The 20,454-nt window shown below is 44.7% G+C and overlaps 1 protein-coding gene across 5 annotated transcripts in view; it reads right to left on the bottom strand.

Moving 5' to 3' along the window:
- Positions 1-20,454, bottom strand: part of rxraa (retinoid X receptor, alpha a) — a 243,853-nt gene that overhangs the window by 95,410 nt on the left and 127,989 nt on the right. For all 5 annotated transcript variants that reach the window (XM_072661436.1, XM_072661434.1, XM_072661435.1 and 2 more), the window contains exon 2: positions 18,377-18,490. In XM_072661436.1, the coding sequence (XP_072517537.1) occupies positions 18,377-18,490 (114 nt within the window). The remainder of the gene's footprint in view (positions 1-18,376; positions 18,491-20,454) is intronic.

The raw sequence follows: 20,454 nt of genomic DNA on the forward strand, positions 1-20,454 counted from the left end.
TAAGGGTGGATGATATATAGCAAAAATATACACTAAATGGCCAAAAGTAATGGGACACTCATTACTCATGGTACTCATTCACTGTTCCTTCTGAAATCAAGGGTATTAAAAAGACTTTATCCTGCTTTTGTTGGAGTAACTGTCTCTACTGTCCAGGGAAAAGGCTTTCTGACAGATTTTGAAAGAGCATTGTTGTGAGGATTTGATTGCATTCAGTGACAAGAGCCCCACCTCATCATCCCCAAATCCCCAATTCATCCCAAAACTACTGGATGGAGCTCCACCATCCATCGTTCCAGAGAACACTGGACGTTCTTCCACTGCTCCACAGCTCAATGCTGGGGGGATTTATACCCCTCTAGCCCACGCCTGGTATTAGGCAAGGTGTCAGTAGTTTCAAGGCTAGACTAGCTGCATGTGTGCATTTGCACATCTGTGTCAGCAATAGGTGTAACTTAAAGTAGCTGAATGCATTCATTAGAAAGGGTGTCCACAAACATTTGGACATGCACTGTACACAATATAGACAATCTCTCTCTCTCTCTCTCTCTCTCTCTTTCTCTTTCTATCACTGATGCACAAAGATTGAACGCCTGTGTGGAATTCACACATGCTGGCTGTCTAACTCCCTCTCATGCTCGTGCAACTGGGGATTATGACTTACTAGCAGCTGATGGAAACGTCGAGCAGCTCGCAGTTCGAAAACAGAACAACTGCTAGAACAAATGAATGAGGTGTAGACACGTTCCTCTGCGTTCAGCTTCTTCCACACAGACCTTCTCCTTACGCTTCCTTACGAGAGGTGCAAAGACGTAAGAGCACTCCAAACACCGAGGCTCCAGCCAGAGGTCTCAAATCTCCTGAGTGTGATTATGTGCCGTTTCCACCGAACAAGCCGCTGAGTGAGGACGGAACACTGGATCCAGTGCAAAGTTCCTTTGATTCAGCGTTCTAGGCCTAGAGTGTCCCTAGAGTCAATTAAACAGGCTGCATATCTGGAAATCAGTGATTCTGCATGGTTTGCAGACCAAAACAGCCTGCTGGTTAGGTCAGGTGACTGCAGGTTTGTGACAGAGCACAGTATACTTAGATGCCAGATTATTTTGTATATGTCCAAATATTTGTGGACACCCCTTCTAATGAATATGAACACATTCAGATACTTTACGTTGTGCAACTGCACACACACACAACTTGTCTAGTAGAGTAGGACTCTCTGGAGCGGATAAACATGAACCTATTTACACCATAATAGGGCTAGAGGGGTATAAAGCCCCCCAGCATTGAGCTGTGGAGCATTAGAACTTCTCTGGAATAATGGATGGATATTTTTGGGATGAGTTGGGGAGTTGGTTGGGGATGATGAGGTGGGGTGGTGATCATAACAACATCCTGGACTCACTAAAGCTCTTGTCGCTGAATGCCTTTAATCCTCACAGCTTGATTTTGGAAGAAGCAATGAATGGGCAGGTGTCCCAATACTTTTGTCCTTATAATGTAAGCAGGACAATATATTGCACTACATTTGGAAAACTGTAGTAGTATCCAATTAGAACGCAATTAGCTAAGAGCATGTAATCCGGTTACCTGTTTTTGTCGAGACGTCCTGGCTTACACATGGTTTACCTCACCCCGGCACACTGCCTTGATATACCGCCAAGAAAGCCAGCAAATTAAAGCTCAAACCAGGCTACAGATACACCCTGTGGTTCCCGGAGAATCGCACAGCCTAGGAAACACATTCTACCAACGAGCAAAAGATGTCTTAAACACAATACATACAAGGACACGACGAACTGACAATGGAACGGCAGAGGAATGTTTTACGCATCGCCTCAATAACCATACCATTTCCTCAGTCACGGTCATCTCAAGGTCCTCCTCAGTCACGGTCATTCCTATTCCGCTATGTTTCACTCAATCTTTCCGCGTTTCATCATCTTGTCAAGATTTGGGCGGTTAAAAATTTCAATCCCACCTGAGCTGAGGCCCGAAGGCAGCAGACAATCAGTAATCTCTGAGGCAGGAAGGAAAAAACGGTAGACGAGGGTCCTACTGACCTCCGCAAACGCAAAAAAAAAAAAAAGACGTAATACGGTTCCTCACTCAGACGCAGGATGTCACTTTCGACCTGAACGACCTTCAGCTGCTGCAGATGGATGGGTGAAGCCAGCCCTGCTACTGTCTGCCTGAGATTGCTCTCTGATTGTGTGGTGTGTATCTTTGACATGAGGAGTGTCATATATATATATATATATATATATGTGTGTGTGTGTGTGTGTGTGTGTGTCTTACAGTGACTGATCATGGTCATGTCTATCAGCGTACGCTGTACAGAATTCCAGATGTGGGATCCTTATTGATAGACAGGATGGGGGGCTGGATTCAATCCTGACGGCCTTCATCAGATACTGAACTACAAAACTACAAATGATTGGCCGAAAAAACGGAAACGACAACAAAAAATGATGCTTTTAAATGAATAATTTAAGTAAAACTACTAAACTATATCGTTATTCACAAAGTTAGGGCAGCTGTGGCCTAAACGTTAGGGAAGCAGGCTTGGGACTTGGGACCTGGGAAGGTGGCTGGTTCGATCCCCAGGACTAACTGAGGTGCCCTTGAGCAAAGCACCTAAACCCTCCTAATTGCTCTCTGGTCATTTAGGTAGCTGCCCACTGCTTTGGGTGTGTGTCCTCAGTTTCCTATATACTCATAACAGTGTGTGTGTGTGTGTGCTGCCACAGATGGTTGAAATGCATAAGTTGAATTCTGTAGCACTGCTTACTTTTTAATGAGTGTGCAGAGGAGGGGCTTAGGTGCGGCGCAGCCAATGTAGTGAGGTAGAAACCAGCCAATCAGAAGCTTTTCTGCCTTGTACTTTGCAGCGGTAACCAATAAGAGCGGCAACGTTCGAAAGGTTGCGTCACACCGCTATGTAGCAATGGGAGGCGGAGTTACAGACACAGCAGAATTGAATTCTCAACCACTAGGGGGCGCACAAGCCAGGTCGCAACAGGTTTTGCGAATGGAAGATAAACGAATGGACGTAAGTTGATTGGTGTCGGTGGTGTCGGGTGAGGCGCCACTCTATAAAGCGAAGGCGGTTCGGCTCTGTGCTGTTGTGTAATCATGCGGTGGACACACTCGTGTCAGGAGCAGATCATAATACACCGGGACAGATGGCCAGGGAGGTGTTAAATAAACAGCATTACCGTCCTGGGTTACAGGCAGCTGCTGCTGCCGCCGTTTCTGACACGAGTAGCCCTATAAAAGCAGGAGACGGAGGGCCGCGCTTAATCTGAGCAGGCCTGCAGGAGAATATTCATGAGCGATATGGACAAAACAGCAGCAGCCTGCTTACAGGAAAAAAACCTCCGTCTTAGTGCCAAAACACCAGCTCACACAGCTGGACGGACAGTGGTCCTCTTTAAGATCAAGGTTGGGGAACTCTGTAGACGCACAGATCTGAGGAGTGCTGGTCAGGACACTGGGAAGTGTTATGCGTGCCCTTAAAAGTGCCGTCGTTTTGCACTTAACCAGACTTGAAGAGCATCAGCAGATAAATAGAGGGACAGAATGTTCTGAGAGAGAGCCCTCAGTATGGAGCTCCGCTACAGTCACGTAGACACCGTTAACTTTCCTGGGAGAGCCTTCAGTCGGCATTGTACTCAGTGTGGAGACAGAAGTAGGTGGTGAGAGGAAGAGAGTCGACAGAACGAGTGAAATGACTTTTTCTCGAGCGCAGCATGAGAATAATTAGATTGGCGGGAATGTGGGGATGTAGTGCTAGCTTTCCTGAGGAGAGTTCCAGCCCCAGTTCACCCTGTAAAAATGTCAGAAAAAGGGGTAGTGTAGAGGAAAATATTTGTTTACCCAGGTACAATGTTTAAAAAGGTACAATGATGTCCTTAAAGTAGTATTTTTAGCCATCTTTAGCCATTTTTAGCCGTCTTTGACTTTGCTTGGGGTGGAAAATGCTCGGATGCAGTTTACAAGCCTATTTACCACCCTGTTACTCCAGGGTCTTACTGGATTGTGCTGCTATCCTCTCCTTGTGTCTTCACTGTGCAAAGTGCAGTTAGCAAGCTAAAGAGATGAAGCTGAAGGGCTATCCCCCTCTCACCTGAGGTGCTCCGGGTTCTTTTTGAGGGAGTGGATGATGGAGAGAAGACATAGAAAAAGGCTAGCATTAGCTTTTAGCCTAGAGTGGAACACCGTGGTTATGTGGTTCTTGCTTTGATGCTTGAAGTTTGAGCTCCCCTTCTTCTAGCACTGGCACAAGAGAAGCAGCGGTTGCAAGGCCTGGTTCAGTATCAACAGCATCTGTTGGTTTTTATGATTCGCCATGCTTGGTTGATGGCGCTTGGTCTTCTCCACATCACTCCTATCACTATTGGTCAGCACGGGTATATGTTAGCTGTTGTATCGGAACTGGGGAGCCGCGCTCTCCTCCGGAGGTGCTGGCTGCCTAGCGATGCTGCATCAGCGGCAGTTAGAAAAGCATGTGCAGGGGGCATTGCTAGGGATAAGGAAAATTGGCCTTCAAAACTGGGTAGAAAAAGGCTTAAAAAAAGGCCGTGATGTAACAGTTTGGGAGTTTTGGAGCTGGCCAGGTTTTCAGCTCTGTTTCGGTTCTGCTGGATTTTTTTTTAAGGGCGAACAGTATCTAAGGTTAACAATACCTAACTCTCATTATTCAACTATGCCGACATAAATACAGTTTGACATTCTAGGGAACCTTTAAGCACCAACTGTACATCGTTAATGTACACTACAGCCCATTTTTACCAACTTTCTCAAACAGAACAATAAAATATGAACCCCACAGTCAACGTAACTGAAGAAGAAGCTATAACGGACCATCCAAGCAACATGAGACACATGCAATTTCTGAAAATACTTAAAAGTTATAGCATGAACCCCTTTAAAAAGCCTATGCTCTGCAAATGAGCTAAAAGTGTTATTACACACTTCTATTACCAAAGAACAGCCCCACTAGTTTCTACAGAAGTCCCTGTAGTTACTGTAACACGCCTTAGTGTGTCATAAGCCTTGGTGTGTTAAGGGGTTAAGCTCTGTAATGCCCATATGTGGTAGGCCTACTTCTGCAGCCAATAATCATGATAGGCTAGATCAGTACAACTTCATAGAAACTCATAACAAATTGATATGGGCTTTTAAGTAAAATAGCTTGGGTGGTCTAGCACAGTCTAGCACGGCAACAACACTGTTCTCCCAGGGGCAGACTGGGGTTCAATAGACTGCTCGGGGAGACACACCACCCTACACCAGTAAGATTTCTTGGACACGACTCCTAACTCACTCCCCTACCTGCATAACATGACTGAAACGTACGTCACTCTGGAAAAGAGCATCAGCCAAATGCTGTAAATGTATTTTCTATACGTTCCTCTGGATAACAAGCTGGACTACAGTGTGGAGGATGATGTGGAGGTTGTGTGTGTCGTACAAATACTGTGTGGTTTGCTTCGGCTGCGTTTCTGGGAACAAGATGCCCGTCACAAACCACCACAAGTCCCCTTCTGCTGCTGTGAGGAGGAAGGGACAGGGGAGAAGGAAAGAAAATGAAAAAACAGCGTGTGTGTGTGTGGGGGGTGGAGGCAGTGGGGTTGCTGTCGGTATTTTGACGCTAAACTGATTGGACACGCTTGGCATTATAGCTGGCTCGGTGGCGGAGAGGGGGAGCGGAGAGGCGGTCCGAGCAAGCGTTTGATCCGAATGTCACCAGAGCAGATCTCATGGAGTGGAAGGTCAGCGCTGGAGCACCTGCTGCCCTGGCTGGACCCACCTATGGCTAAGCGCCCCGCCCTGGGCCTCTGGGGGCACGGCCGTCTCAGTGGGAGTCAGGCGGAGGAGGAGGGGTGGGTGATTTGGGTGGAGGAGTAGAAGTTTTGATGGCAGAGTTAATGACCTTGCAATGTCACACGTTCCTGTAGCCCAGCAACAGGGCCAGCTGAGTGTGCTAATGTGGAGCAAGGCATGCTGGGATGCGAACACGCTGAGTGTGAAGTGTTAGCAGCCATCCGCGTGGTTCTCCTTCAAGGATGTGGATTGGGGGGTAAGTGGAAGGGAGGGTGGGGGCTCAGCAGCTAATGGAAATGTCTTGTTCGAGTGTGCTGCTGTTCTGAGGAACACTGCTGGGGCCTGAGAGAGGGAAAAAAGGGCTACAAGTCCAAGCTCTGATGCCACTTCAGAGGACGGTGACTATGCCGGACTGTCCCAGTCGTTTGGACCTTTGAAAGCGTTGTTCTGATGAAGAGTGTTTAGTAGTCTTTTTTTTTTCTTCGTAAAAGTGTCCGTCTCCTTTCATTTCCTGCCATCCATCCGTCTATCTGCCCATCCATCCGCTAACAATCAGGGCACTTGCAGAGGAGCTCTTGCGGAAACCTGACCTTTAATACGTACACACACAAACACAAACCACACACAGGCACATTCGGCTGATATCCGTTGTGTTTATGACGAGACATTGGGCGGGCTGTGTCCAACGGGCTGAAATTCAAGCCATGTGGGCTTCCTGTCCTCGAGTGCATTACAGCCAACGACACTGAGCCGATTGACTGACGTGGCCGTGCAATTATGTGTGCATGGAACTGAAAGATGACCGAGGAAGAGTAGGAGTTTTCCTCCAGGACTTTGTGTATTGGTGCAGCACAGTATGCTTGTCCGACCAGGGAATCGAACCCTAATGTGCCACAGGTAAGGTGCTACTGTTACCTGCATTATCTAGACCCTTGCATATGTCCAAATGTTTGCGGACACCACTTCTCATGAATGCATTACTATGCTACTTTAAGTTGCACATACTACTGCTGACACAGATGTGCAAATGCACACATATAAGCTTGTCTAGTCCGTGTAGAGAAGTACTGCCAGTAGATTAGGACGCTCTCAAGCAGATAAGCATGAACCTATACACAACATACCTAACCATGCCTGGCTAGAGGGGTATAAAGCTGTCCTCGCTGGAATGATGATGCTCCATCCAATACTGCTGGGATGAGTTGGGGATGAGGTGGAGCTTTAGTCGCTGAATGCAATCAAATCCTCCAAAATGTAGTAGAAAACCTTCCCTGGGCAGTATTATTTATAAAAACACAAAGGTCGGACCGGTAATGGGCGATATGCAGCATTATGGTATTCCGATTGGATTGTGGGGCAAAGAAAAAAAACTGGATAGGGACACCCCTTGTATTTTTAATCACACAGTGTTTTTAAAACCCTGTAATGACACAGAATCATTAATGGATGAACTGTGTTACTGGACGAGAGACTATTAGATCATACATCTGGATTAAAGCGCACATATGGTCCTACAGCGCAGGGGCAGGGGGGGCGGGGGTATACTCAGATGACCTTAAACTGCACAGGAAATGCACTAAGCAATAATCTGGTAATATGCAAAGGGTTTAAGCATTGCACAATCCCAGAAATCCACGTGTAAAGTGGTCAGCGACTCTGACCTCACGCAGCTCTGCCCACAGACATAAAGGATCAGCATTTAAAGAAGTTCAGCTCAGTGCTTCATGTGGAGAAAATCAGTGTGAGAGGACTCACTGTGAATGTATGACTGTTAGTGTGTGTCTGTGTGTCTGTGTGTCTGTGTGTGTGTGTGTGTGTGTGTGTTCTAACCAGGAACATCCTGTTGTCCCTGGCAGGAGAGCTCTCATGCATGCAGGCCTCAAATGACTTCAGCAAAGGATTCAATCCAAACAACGCTCGGCGCTCACACACTCACGCACAACACAAATGCATGCATCGCCACGTACAGACATGCAGTACAGGGGTGACGGGGTGGTGTTTGTGCTGCTTTTAGTCACAGATAAGAGAGCAGTACCTCCAGGCACGGCTGTGGATCAGAGCTGAATGCATGCACTGGTGTGGGAGACAAATAAAGCAATTTAAAAATCACATCAATTAGGGCTGTTATTTTTAAACAGACGTCCAGTGAAGCCAAGAGTAAGAGTGGGTCGATGGTGCTCTCTCCCATCCTCACTCTTAAGCGATGTTGACCAGGTGCATTCCTCCAAGCATATCGGCTGCCTGGCGATGCCACATTGGCGGGGGTTGAAAAGAGGCAGTGGCTAGCTTTGCATGCATTGAAGGAGACCTGTGTCAAGCCCTTACCCTCTTAGAGTTGAGAGCATTGCTAGGGCTAGGGGGAGCTACAAACGGGTGGGATAACTGGCAGTACAAACAAAAATTCGACAAACAAATGTATATATAAAAAAAAGCTGAGCCCAACTGATTTACACTCTATGTCCAAATGTTTGTGGACACCCCTTCTAATGAATGCATTCAGCTACTTTAAGTTGCATGCACTGCAGCCCCTTTAAAGATTTACTGCCAACAAAATACGACTCTGGAGCAGATAACCTACTGGCACCATGCCTAATGCCATGTGTCTCTGGAATGATGGTTGGTGCTCCATTCAGTACTTTGAGATGAGTAGGGCACTATGAGGATGAGGTGGGGTGGTGGTCATCCAACATTCTGACCTCACTAATGCTCTTGTCACTGAATGCAATCGAATCCTCACAGCAGTGCTTCTCCAAAATCTAGCAAAAAGCCTTTTTCCTGAGACAGTTACTCCAACAAAAGCAGGATACACTCTTTTTAATACCCTTAATTTCAGAAGAAACAACAAATAAGCAGGTGTCCCAATACTTTTGTCTATATTATGTATTTTATTAAAATACACAAGGTTTTATATAAAGTTAATAAAGTATTTCCTCACCTGTCTGTTAAAAAAAACTGTAATTTATGCTAATAAAATGGCTCCATTTCTATTGGTTCATTGTCATGAATGAAACAGTCGCTGGTCTAAAAAACAAATTTGACAAAGTTGAGTTTCTGACATCACAGCAACACTATGATTACCCCAACTGACTCTAAAATTAGTCTCAAGCCACACAAACAATCCTCCGCCTGTGAATTCTCTCGTGGGCGGTGTCAGCCTTGTCAGCGTGTTCTGAAATTTGGAATAGGTTAACACTCATTACTGTAAACACTTTTAATAAAAGTCAATGAAAACAGACTTTGATAAGTTCTCATTTGCAAGAATTCTGCATTATTCACAGCCGAGGAGCAGGGAGCTCAGATAGCAGATGGCAGGAACTCGCAAAGACGCAGAAAGACGTGATGATCAGTGAATATTCATACAGAATCCTGACTTTTATACTGAGAAAGAACCTTGAAACACTTCGGCATTTCTTCAGATTACCAGAGTCCTCTGGGAAAGCAGAGCGTTTCATTTGATCATGTTTAACTGATGCTTTATACTGAAAGAAAAAGGAAAGAGAGATAGAGAGCAGGGAGTGAGGTAGTGAGGGAGCAGGGGAGAGAGAGTGAGAAAGAGAGCAAGGGAGCGAGACAGAAATAGAGGTAGAGGCAGAGAGACATGTTGCTATAGAAAAATGAGCTTGTGCAAATGCATATATATATATATATATATATACACACACACACACACACACACATATATATATATATATATATATATATATATGTAACTGTATGCAGTAATGTAAATTTACATACAGTAGCTGCAGGGCTTGAGAGGTATTTCCACCCTCATATACACACAGACACACACACACACACTGCCAGTGTCCTACAACTTAAGGCCTACTTAAATCTCCCCAGCCACAACATCCTAACTGTGGTGGATTCCTCTTTTTTGGTAGCAAGAATATGGTCATCCTGTGTCCACCAAACGTTTGACTGGCACAATATTTACACACACACACAATATATATATATATATATAAGTATGCACAAAATTCATGTGGTACTGCGTCTGAACAGCCTGACTGTAACTCAAGCGAATCTTTTGTTGTGTTTTAGGTCAGTCCAACTCCACATTCCTCATAAACGTGCTGAGGAGATGGAAAAATAGACGATAGCAGTCAGGGAGGTTTTCAGTGGCAGGATAGTGAGGTAACGGACCTCATAAATATTTGGGGTTATGGCTCCCCTAAGATTTTAGAAGGCACATATCGCGAGCGCTCTGTGTTTGAAGAAATGCTCTAAAGAAAGTGTCCGTGCCCAAATAACAGCGAGCTCAGTGATAAGCCCAGCTGTCAGCCACTGGAACTGTTCAGATGAATGTCAGTACACGTTAAAAAAGATGTGTGAACAGACTAAAAAATGGATTTAGTGAGAAAATGGGATTTGGGCCACTTTCCCTACTACCACAATTAACCCAATTAGCGTTCATATATTATTACATTAGAATATTAGATATTATTATATACAGCAACTGTACAATATAGCATTTATAAATGCTTCGGTCATTCTTTTGACAGCTGTGTTAAGGCCTGCTAATGGAGACACCAACACACACACACACACAGACCACAGCTATTACAGTATGTCCAGCCACTTTCACATCAACCTCTGCAATGGTGTAACTGAATGAGGAAAGATCACACACCTCATGAATCATTCAAGGTCATTTTACACAAGGGTGTTCTGACCTTCTGTGTGTTCAGAGCATATCCATACTGCTTCCACTGCTTGGGGTCACTCAAATAAAAACACAGAAATCCTGACCTCTAAATGCCAACACACCTTTAAATGAATATGTGGGTATTTGGGTATTTGGGTCGAGGTGCAGGGGGCTGTGAAGTGTTCATGTGAACAGTGAGGTCAGGGTGGGTGGGGCATTCACATGCCTGGGCTTTTACAGACATACACACACAGATATACAGTGGCATGTAAAGGCCTGAGCACACCTAGTCTACATTTCTGGGAATAGTTTGGTGAGCAGAAGAATTGATCTCCAAAAAATGTGAGCTCTCAGACAACATTTCTCAAGGTTTCAGATCTTAATTAGCTTGTGAGGCCTAGGGCTTGTTCACAATCGTCATTAGAAAAGGCCGGGTAATACAAATTACCAAGCTTTATTAATGAGTGTCCCGACTGAGTATGAATTAATTAGTAATACTAACTAGTTTTGGAGTTTGGAGTATAGATCAAAGTGTCAAAGATAAGTATACTCAAAGGTCCTTGCTGAAGGTTCCAAGCGGTCCAGGACTAAGGCGCTGCCATTTTGACCCTGAGGATTGCTGGTTTGAATCCTGGGTCATGCTGCCTGCCCTCAGCAGCCGGAGCCTGATAGAGGACATTTGACCTTGCTTTCTCCGGGTGGGTAGATGGCTCTTGTTTGTCATGTTGCCATATAGGTTATTAAGGCTATTTACTGGTTTTGCACATTTGAGTAAATGTGTGTGTATTATGGTCGTACTGTAGTTGCAGGGTTTGAGAGGTATTTCCACCCTCACACACACACACACTGCCACGATCCCACAACTTAGGCCTACTTGAAACCCCCAACCATGATATCATAACTATGGTGGATACCCGTGTGTCCCCAATGTCCATTTTTTGTATACAAAAAATATGGCCACCCTAGCATTTGAATCAAATGTTTTAGCCAGGTGTGTCCAAACATTTGACGGGTAATATGTTTGAGGAGCATCACATGTGATAGGGGGGCAGGACTAAGGAGTGTGTAATTGGGGGTAATTGGCTAAAATTAATCTAAAACTGGGGTACAAAATAAATAAATAAATAAATAAATGATTTGAATATTGTTTCAATGGACACTATTGTCCCACAATGCAATGTGAAACAAAAAGAGGGGGGAGCAACGCTTCATCAAACGGGTTAGTGCATTAAGAATTTGTGTGCTGAACCCGCACTATTAAGATTAGTCTTTAGTATTTACCTGTAAGAGTGTAGTTAGCAGTTGGATCACACCTGACTTCTCAAACCTTGTGCTAACACTCAGCAGCTCTGGGCGCCCTCACAGCTGCCTAGTCCTCTAAAAATGTAAGTAACTGGTTCCTCAGTTTATAATGTAATGTAGTTAAGAAATGGTGAAGGTCAAGTTTAGGTCTGCTAGTAGTTAGGTGGTGCGTTGTGTATAAAGAAAACAGTACCCACAATGCACTGACTCTCAATTTAAAATGGGACTGAAAGCATGACAGCTGTAACTGCAGCACAACCTCAATCAAAAACACTCCACACAGCATTGCCTTGTTTTTGGAAAGTGATAAATCACATATGGCTTTTCTGTCATTTCTACTGCCGAGAGAAAGGTGGTGACTCACACGTGTGACATGAAAGCAAGCTGCTTTCAATTAGGTGGCAGATATTTACATGGATCGCTGGACATTTCCAGAGGCTCTCGCTAATCACAAAGCGCTGGGGCTCTTCGGCAGCATTGTTCCCAGTTCTCGGGTTCCCAGTGCTGAGACTAGACCCCAGATGAGATCACTGCACTCCCCACCTCACTGCTTCGCTCCCCTTGCGGACAGATGTATGGAATGTCCTAATCAGCACGGACACTGAAGGTGGCTGAGGGGGAGATTTTCGCAGTATTACCAAATAGCTGATGAAAATGAACTTTAAAATCTAATTAGCTCAAACTCCTTTGGTGGCCGTGACCCTAGAAATGACAGACTGCAGACCTCTGGCTCGAGCAGAGGACATAAACCGAAGGCGGACGTGTACTGTAACGTATTGGGAGGGGAAAAAAAACATGAAGACATAACAAATGGCCACTGAATGGTCGCTCCTTCCACTGGGCTTGGCTTTGAAGAGCAGCTTAAATAAATAAGAGTATTAAAATAGCTGGTTTGCGGGATGATGATGATGATGATGATGAATCGGAGCGAGGGAGGAGAGGCCCAGGCCCTGTAATCGACTTGCTGGCGTTTGCTAGGCCCCTTTGACCGGCCGGCCGACAGGAAGCTGTGAGGGAGTGTGCATACGGCGGCCAGGGCCAATTAAAACTTGGGGGGAGCGTGGAACATGTCGTAGCTAACGAGCTGTCTTCCCTTGACCTTTGACCTCACTGAGACCCCTTCTCCGAGAAACATAAGGAGACAACGGCCGCTCTGGCGACCCCCCTCAGTGTTCCTCCCCACCGCATGACCACAAGGTCTACGAACACATGCTTGATTCTCTGGAGCCCGACCGCGTGGTGTTTTTTTTACTGCAGGCTTATGGCTCTGCTGCACTAGCAGCTCTAAACAATGAGCAAAAATACACTCTCCACAAGCTTCTGGAGTCATCGCCCCGTAATTTATGGGGTTAATACGAGCCCTGCTTGCTGTAATGGGCTAGCAGAAGTACTCTCCAAGCACTCGGTACGATAAATAAGCTCCAAATTAATTGGCAGAATTTATGAAGCCATGAGATGATTATTCAGAGGCACAGGGGCCCGAGCACCACAATTAAGTTAGTTATGTACCGTGGCAGGCATTTGGCTTTGGGTGTAACTACTGCTTATTTAAGCAAAGCGATGAACTGAAGGCAAACAGCACACCTGGAGCAGGAGATGAGTGGGCTGGGCTGGCCACAGATTCACAGACACCGAGCCAGCACAGCCGCTGCAGGTTTGGAGCGTCCAGGGTTTGCCGCTCCAGGCCCAATAGGCCCTCGCTCTAATGAAACAACAAAGACAAAGCCAGCGATCATTTCTCCCCCGCCCAGTACAGAATTGGTCCTGTCATTTGGGCTCTGCAAACATGGACCATATGTGAGTTCAGCACTGGCAATCAGAACCCATTATGGAGCAGGCGGCTGAGTTCATCAGGAAAAAATTAGCCAGCCGCTCGGCTGCGCTCTCTCATTGGCCGGTCACATGGAGCGCTCCGTTTGAGGGCACCCCAGACATTCCTGTGGATAATGTTTTCCATTCCTCCGCTCTGCGCGGTGAGAAGAGCCTGAATCGCAGGACAAGGCCTGCATTGTGAGGGCCTTCAGAAAGCTCTGTTTTTCATGCGCTCGCTCTCGTTCACTTCATACAACACTTTTCCAAAAAAACTCCCTCCTCCCCTCCTTCCCACTCCTCCTCTCCTCACTCATCTCTCAGTCGACGTCTTTAGAAAAAGGAATAACAAAAATGATTGCCTTTGAAATGGTCTGGGGAGACGGAAGCCTGGGGATGCTGCATTTCTCACGGTCTCTTTCCAGCAAGTCCTCGTTTTTTTTTTTGTCCTTCACTTTTTGAAAATCCAAAACAATATGAAACCACTGGAATCTCGAGTTCTGCCACATCAGTGAGTGCAGGAAAGTTCGGGAGATCAGCTACAGATCACCCAACTGCTCTCCTCAACTCCCCCCGCCCCCCTTTAGGCGGCCTACGACCGCAATGGCCTCCTGCAACCAATGAGCGCGGCTCTGAAGATGGCCTCACAAACTGGATGCGGGCAGAGAGATTTACAGCAACACATTCCCTAATTAGAAACATGGTTATTATCCCTTCTATAAACGCGTGACTCCGGCTAGGCTCGCTCGCACACTGCCGTCGCGTTTCCACAGTCACCAGTTACCATCTTCCCACAACAAACTGTCCCACGCCATGCAACGCTTTTAAGGCCGCTTTCCCACATGGCCCGTTTGTGGGATGTGGAAAGGACAATAAAAAGACAGGACTGATTTTCAGGCCAGGCTTTCCCAAAACACTCACAGAGCACTTCTATTCACTCTGTGAATCCTCAGAGGCATAAACAGTAACTTTCTAACACTAAGACCAGAATTACCACTGGAGAGTCAATGGCTTAGAATAATTCAACAAAGTCAAACAACCCTTCAAACAAACCTGTAAAAACAGACTGCCGCTCCACGAGCTCCATAAAGCACACTGGCTGCCTCTAATTGCTAAGGAAACGCATTCAGGGTCGGGACAGTAAAAATGTAGCCAATCAATCACATGAGCGCTGATGGCTCCACAAAAGAAGGCCAGAGGAACATGTGCGTCTCCGAGACGCTGTTCAAACATGTCTGCTGTACAGGTATTCAAGCAAAACACAAGTCAAGCGTCAAGCGTTGCTAATCCAGTTTACAGTTCTACTGTCTGCCAGCTGGTAAAAAAACTTGTATGGTCATAAAAGTCATAAAATTGACACTTTTATTGACAAACAGAACTGCTACAATTGCTAAATTATTTTTCTCTCAAGACTGTGCTTCTCCCAAGTGTCCTGCTGAATCCCTGTGCAACATAACACACCAGACGAGACCTGAAACACTGTAATACTGACCCCTTTACTCAAACTAAAGGGATATATAAATGAAACCATATCCAAACAAATATTTCATGGCACATTTATTGCATTGGAGAAGAGCTGAATCTCTAGGTGGCGCTGGGCTACTGTCCTGTCTGTGTAGCGATGGGTGAACGAAGTGTTGGTAAAACCAACGAATAGGTTAATTAACCCCTTAAACAGCCTATAGCACGCCGGCAGGCCAAAAGTGTTATTACAAACCTCTATTACCAGAGAATAGCCCCACCAGTTGTACAGAAGTCCCTGTAGTTAGTGAGTAATACGCATGTGTGTGTAAAAGGCCTTGGAGTGTTACGACCTTAAGAAAAGGGTAATCCAAAAAGAGGTGTCAAAGGCAGGCCAGGCCAAACACAAGAAGAGCGAAACACAGTATATGGGATCAGGATAAAAGGAGGGCTGCAAACAAGCGATGGCCAAACTTCGCTAGGCAAACATGGACAAAACATGATCTGGAAAGTGGCTGCTGATGGGCGGGTTGAGTCATGAGTATGAGTGGCTGAAGGATTCTGGGAGTTGAAGTTCAGAGAGTGACAGAAGCTGTGTCCTCACCTGTGCCCTATTCACTGTCCCCTATATGTGAAAATCCAGATCCCTACAAAGAGCACTATAATAGGGAACAGAATTCGACAAGGCTGTGAACTACTTCGGACATGTTGTGATGTGTATGAGCTCACTCAAATGTATTGCTTTATTGATTTATTATTTATCTTTTTTCACAAGAGCCCATTTCACTTTTACATAAAAAATATATAATATATACATATATAGAATAATAGGATAATATAGGATAAATAACGGTAATTAAAGAGTAAAAAGTGTTACGTTTAAATCCCATATAATATATATGATACAATTAACTCCACAAAGCTCCTGGCAAGGCTTCTGTGTGAAGAGAATCTCATACAGTAGTGGTTAGCTGAGTAATGCAGTTTTTTTAGTTCTGTTACAGAAAATATGTTTGTTTTTGTGTTTTTTTTCAGTTTTCAAAAGTGGAAAACGTCAAACGAGTGAATGCATATAGTTCAGTGCCACACTGCTTCTGAGATGCAGTGAAAATCTGCCCTTGTGCATACAATAAAAGAAACAGCGAAATGCAACACTTCTGTTAGGGATGTGAGAAAATACTGATATATTCAAGTATCATGAAAGTAGGGCTGGGCGATATGGTAAAAATACTACATCACAATGTTTAAAGTAAAAACATCAGTAGCGACAGACTCTTAAAAACTACTGTTCAGATACTCTTCCGTACTGAACACAGTGATGTTTATTCAACATCTGCTGCTCTTCATCTAATTCATCTAATCATCTAATCACTACAACAAAATTTATCACGATACGATAAAATATCGTCATATTGCCCAGCTCTACATGAAAGCATGTTTTGCAGTACTGTATCGATTCTCAAAAACACAGTATTAATTTTGAATGAATAGTCTGAATGTAAAGATTGGTAGCAGACAGTGGTTCATTTAATGCTGTGTTTGAACCCCAAATGCCAGATAGCAGTGTCTGTACTCTCAGTCCTCAGGTCCCACTGTTCTGATTGGATAAAAAGTCTATTTTTCTTTTACTCAGATTTTATGAATATTTACATTTAAGGCATTTAGCAGACGCTCTTATCCAGAGTGACTTACAAAAGTGCTTTGCTATTTACCCAAGAAAAACCTCAGCTAGTTTGATCAAGCTAAAAATTCCTACCTCTAAGTTACCTCTTAGTTTAGACACTACTAAGTCAATAAGGTGACCATAGTACTCTACTATGGTACTCTACTATGATGGTGTGTTTTTATACTATGACAGTTTTCCTAAAATGTAATAAAAATAAAACTCACAGTATACTGAATCATAACCCCTGTAACCCCTGTCTCGTCAGATTTTATGAATATGATGGTGTGTTGAGTGTTTTTCTTTTTTAAGATAAAATAATCTCAATAAATCAAAATATCGCCTTGTAACAATATCGCTATATATGATAATATGTTGAATTGTAGCCCATGTATCGTCATACATACCACATCACCCGGTTGCTACCAGTACACAGCCCAAACTACTATGGTGGTGTTCTTTTATACAGTTCAGTTTCCTCACTGTAAAGAAATAGTGATCAGACTGACACGGCTCAAGCTTCAGAATATCATCAACATGGATCGTTTCCTATGCAATGGGCCATGCCGCCTCTGATCATCATGGCAGAAAAAAGCCAGAAGGCTTAAAGCTCTAATGCACTTTCTAAAGAACCGATCGCATTAGGGCTGAATAACAACTGTATGGTGTGCCATTCTTTACGTGCCACAAGGTCAGGCCCGGTATGTGAAGTTACGCTCCCTCGTTTCTAAACCGCTGGGTCTGAAAGGACAGCCGTGAGATGATGAAAGGGGGAGATAGCAGAGTGTTAACAAGTCTATCAACTATCAAGTCTACTCAAACCAACACAAACAGACTGTAAATGATACACAGTGCGACGACACAATCCCACAGTTCAGTATGAAGTGAGAGTTACTAAAAGCGAGCCAGAGCAGACACACGGACAAGAAACCTGACACTCAGCGTCAGAAACTGATATAGGCTACCGCTGTGTGTGTGTTCGTATAGGCTGGGTATGTACAGAGTGTGTGTGTGCATACCCTTGATACACTGTTCATGAAAAGCTGAAAAAGCCTCTTTGGTTCCCTGAAGAACATTTCACTGGAAGGTCTTTAAATAGCTGCTTTTGTTAAAGAGATCTGTGCACTGTGCAGAGGTTTGTGGCACCTAAGCACATTATTTAGAAGAGCTTCTCATTCAGAAGACAGTAGGTGAGATCTTGTGAGCTAGTTGAAGAATAGGGCTTGGTTCCTCCAGGTTTCTCCTGGATGCCCCCCAGTCCAACTCTGAGTGTGTTCAACTCTGATTTACCAAACCAGGTGTTGAGATGAGGAGAACTCTAAATAATACTAGACTCCATGAGGAGAACCTTTAAGATGTTCTAATGAACACAGTGATAGAGAACCACCACCACTTTCTGTAGGAATGTTATTAGTAATTATTCTAATATTAATGTTTTACTGAGCTAATAAACACTTACTGACCAGATAAGCAGCTTTACAGATGTCTACAATGGGTGCACAGTACTGTATGTGAGTGAACCAAGCCAAGCAGCCTTTAAGGAACCTTCATATTTAAGACTGTACACTATGTGGGAGCTCGAATTTCAGTGCAGTAGGTAGAGTACAGTGCAGGCCTTGTGTGCTGGGAGCTGCAGCTGCCGCTGCTGAGTGATGAGGCGCTGTTACCTGTGGACAGTCTGCGCTGATGGAGAGGGCACATGCCAGTGAAACAGGAGCATGCTTCCCCTGGACGGCCTCTCTGAGGGGGCGGTGCCAGAGAGCACTGGGGCTTCAGGAACCCTGCAGGAAACAGAAGAAGAACAGAGAGAGATTAGTTTGTGGTAGTTATAAACGTCTTATAAGCACAATACTAGGGCTGTCGACCAACAGGATTATAACACAACATTTAAAAAACGAGGGCTGTTAACACAGGATCTTTCTAAAACAATGACTGCAGAAAACATGGACAATGTGTTTCCATTCAAATGAAGCCAAAACTGTCCACCATGTTGTCAAATTTGCAACCGGAGTCTATGCATTAGAGCCCAGAGTTGGAGCCAGACTTTCCTACTCATTTGTAGACCCGCCTCCTTTCTTCCAAATCAAGTGTGTCTCAGACCGTCTTCACTGAGCTTAAAGCGCTCCGACAGTAAAAGTGCAGCTCATGTGAGTTCCACTACAACTCAGCTCCTCCATGTAATGAACAGAAAAGGCGCCATGTAGGTCCTGAAGACGGCCGGCCTCTTCCAGCCAAGGCTGTCAATTATTTAATTCCCTGTAACCCTGCCTTCTTACATTATAGCGTAACTGATTTCTGGGGGACATTTTTTTTTTTTTGTACAACACTGCTTCCTAGCAGTCTGGGTTTAAACACAACACTAAATGAACCACCGTCTCACATCGATCTTCATATCTAAACTATTCAATAATAATCAATACTGTGTTTTTGAGAATTGCAAGGGATGTCATTATTACCATACACCCCTTTTTAGGAAAAATCTAAAAATCTGACATTTACACACAGTCATTTCACTAATTCCCTTCAGTACAATGGAATAAACAGAGTGGGAATGCAGACTGATTCAGCCTGGAGCTACAGGCCTGTCAGCTCTGACGATGACTTGCCTTTTAAACCTCAAAACAGATCTTTTAGAGGAGCAATGACCCATTGACTCCGCCTGCCTCGTTCTGTCCCTCTGTTTCTGCCCTTCTCTGCCACAGAGAGGCCGAGCCGACCCTTTACATTTCCAGCTTCATCCCGCGTCATGTGACCCCAAGCCCCGGACACCGCAGCCGCCCCCCAGGCCTCAGAAACGCCGACCATCCAGGGCATGAGGGCTGAGCGAGGAGGCCAGGGGTGAGCTGGGTGGCGGGTGACTTTTTGCTGGTAAAATGCCAGATGAGACAGGCATGCCTGCAGGGGCTACAGAGGGACGCCATGCTGTGGACTTCCGGAGTCTTAGGTCATTCTACACACTGAGGTCATTTAAGTGACACAGTGGGTTAACTGATACCATCTCTCAGTAGGGGTGTAAGGAACACATATTTTCAGGTTAAATAAGGTCAGAATTCTCAATATTTGGTGTTTTGTGTATTAAGCGCTTTCATTATTTACTACATACATCAGTTTGGCTCAGATATAGGTTTTTATGATATAGGTCTTGTCCTCCCTGTAACAAAACAAACCCCAATACCCTTAGCAGTTTCAAATGACTTCTGATAGGATGCATATAGACGTGTAGTTTGGACACTCGCAGAGGTTTCCATAATATAAGAAGTCATCAGAAGGGAGCAAGCCTTGATTTTACAATTCTGTTCTGAAATCAGAAATACTGTCCTAAATTTTGGGGCTGAACTGATAACATCAGCTGATCCCATTTTAATACAATACTGTTTAATACAATCTGTCACTTCTCAGATGTCACATTACTTAAACTCCAGGCTCACACCTCCACATGAGTTTGTATCCGGATAGTATCTGGATCTACTCTGACCGAATTCTGTTACACTGATGAGGTCCGATTTTTTCACATTTTAATTTCCTGTGTAAAAAACACACCAGCATGGACATTCATGCCGTTTTACTTCTTGTGAACAAAGGTTTCTCATCAGAACTGTCCTGCTCCGGTGACTGTGGACAGTTTAGAGGAGCGATGGGGGTTCTGCAGCATGGTGGAACAGTAGATGGTTCTCACATCCTCATAAGACCACTACCAGAAAATCTGACGTACTGTTTAAACTATAAGGGAAAAAACTTAGTATTA

This window comes from Salminus brasiliensis, chromosome 18, assembly GCF_030463535.1.
Source record: "Salminus brasiliensis chromosome 18, fSalBra1.hap2, whole genome shotgun sequence".
Lineage (NCBI taxonomy): Eukaryota > Metazoa > Chordata > Actinopteri > Characiformes > Bryconidae > Salminus > Salminus brasiliensis.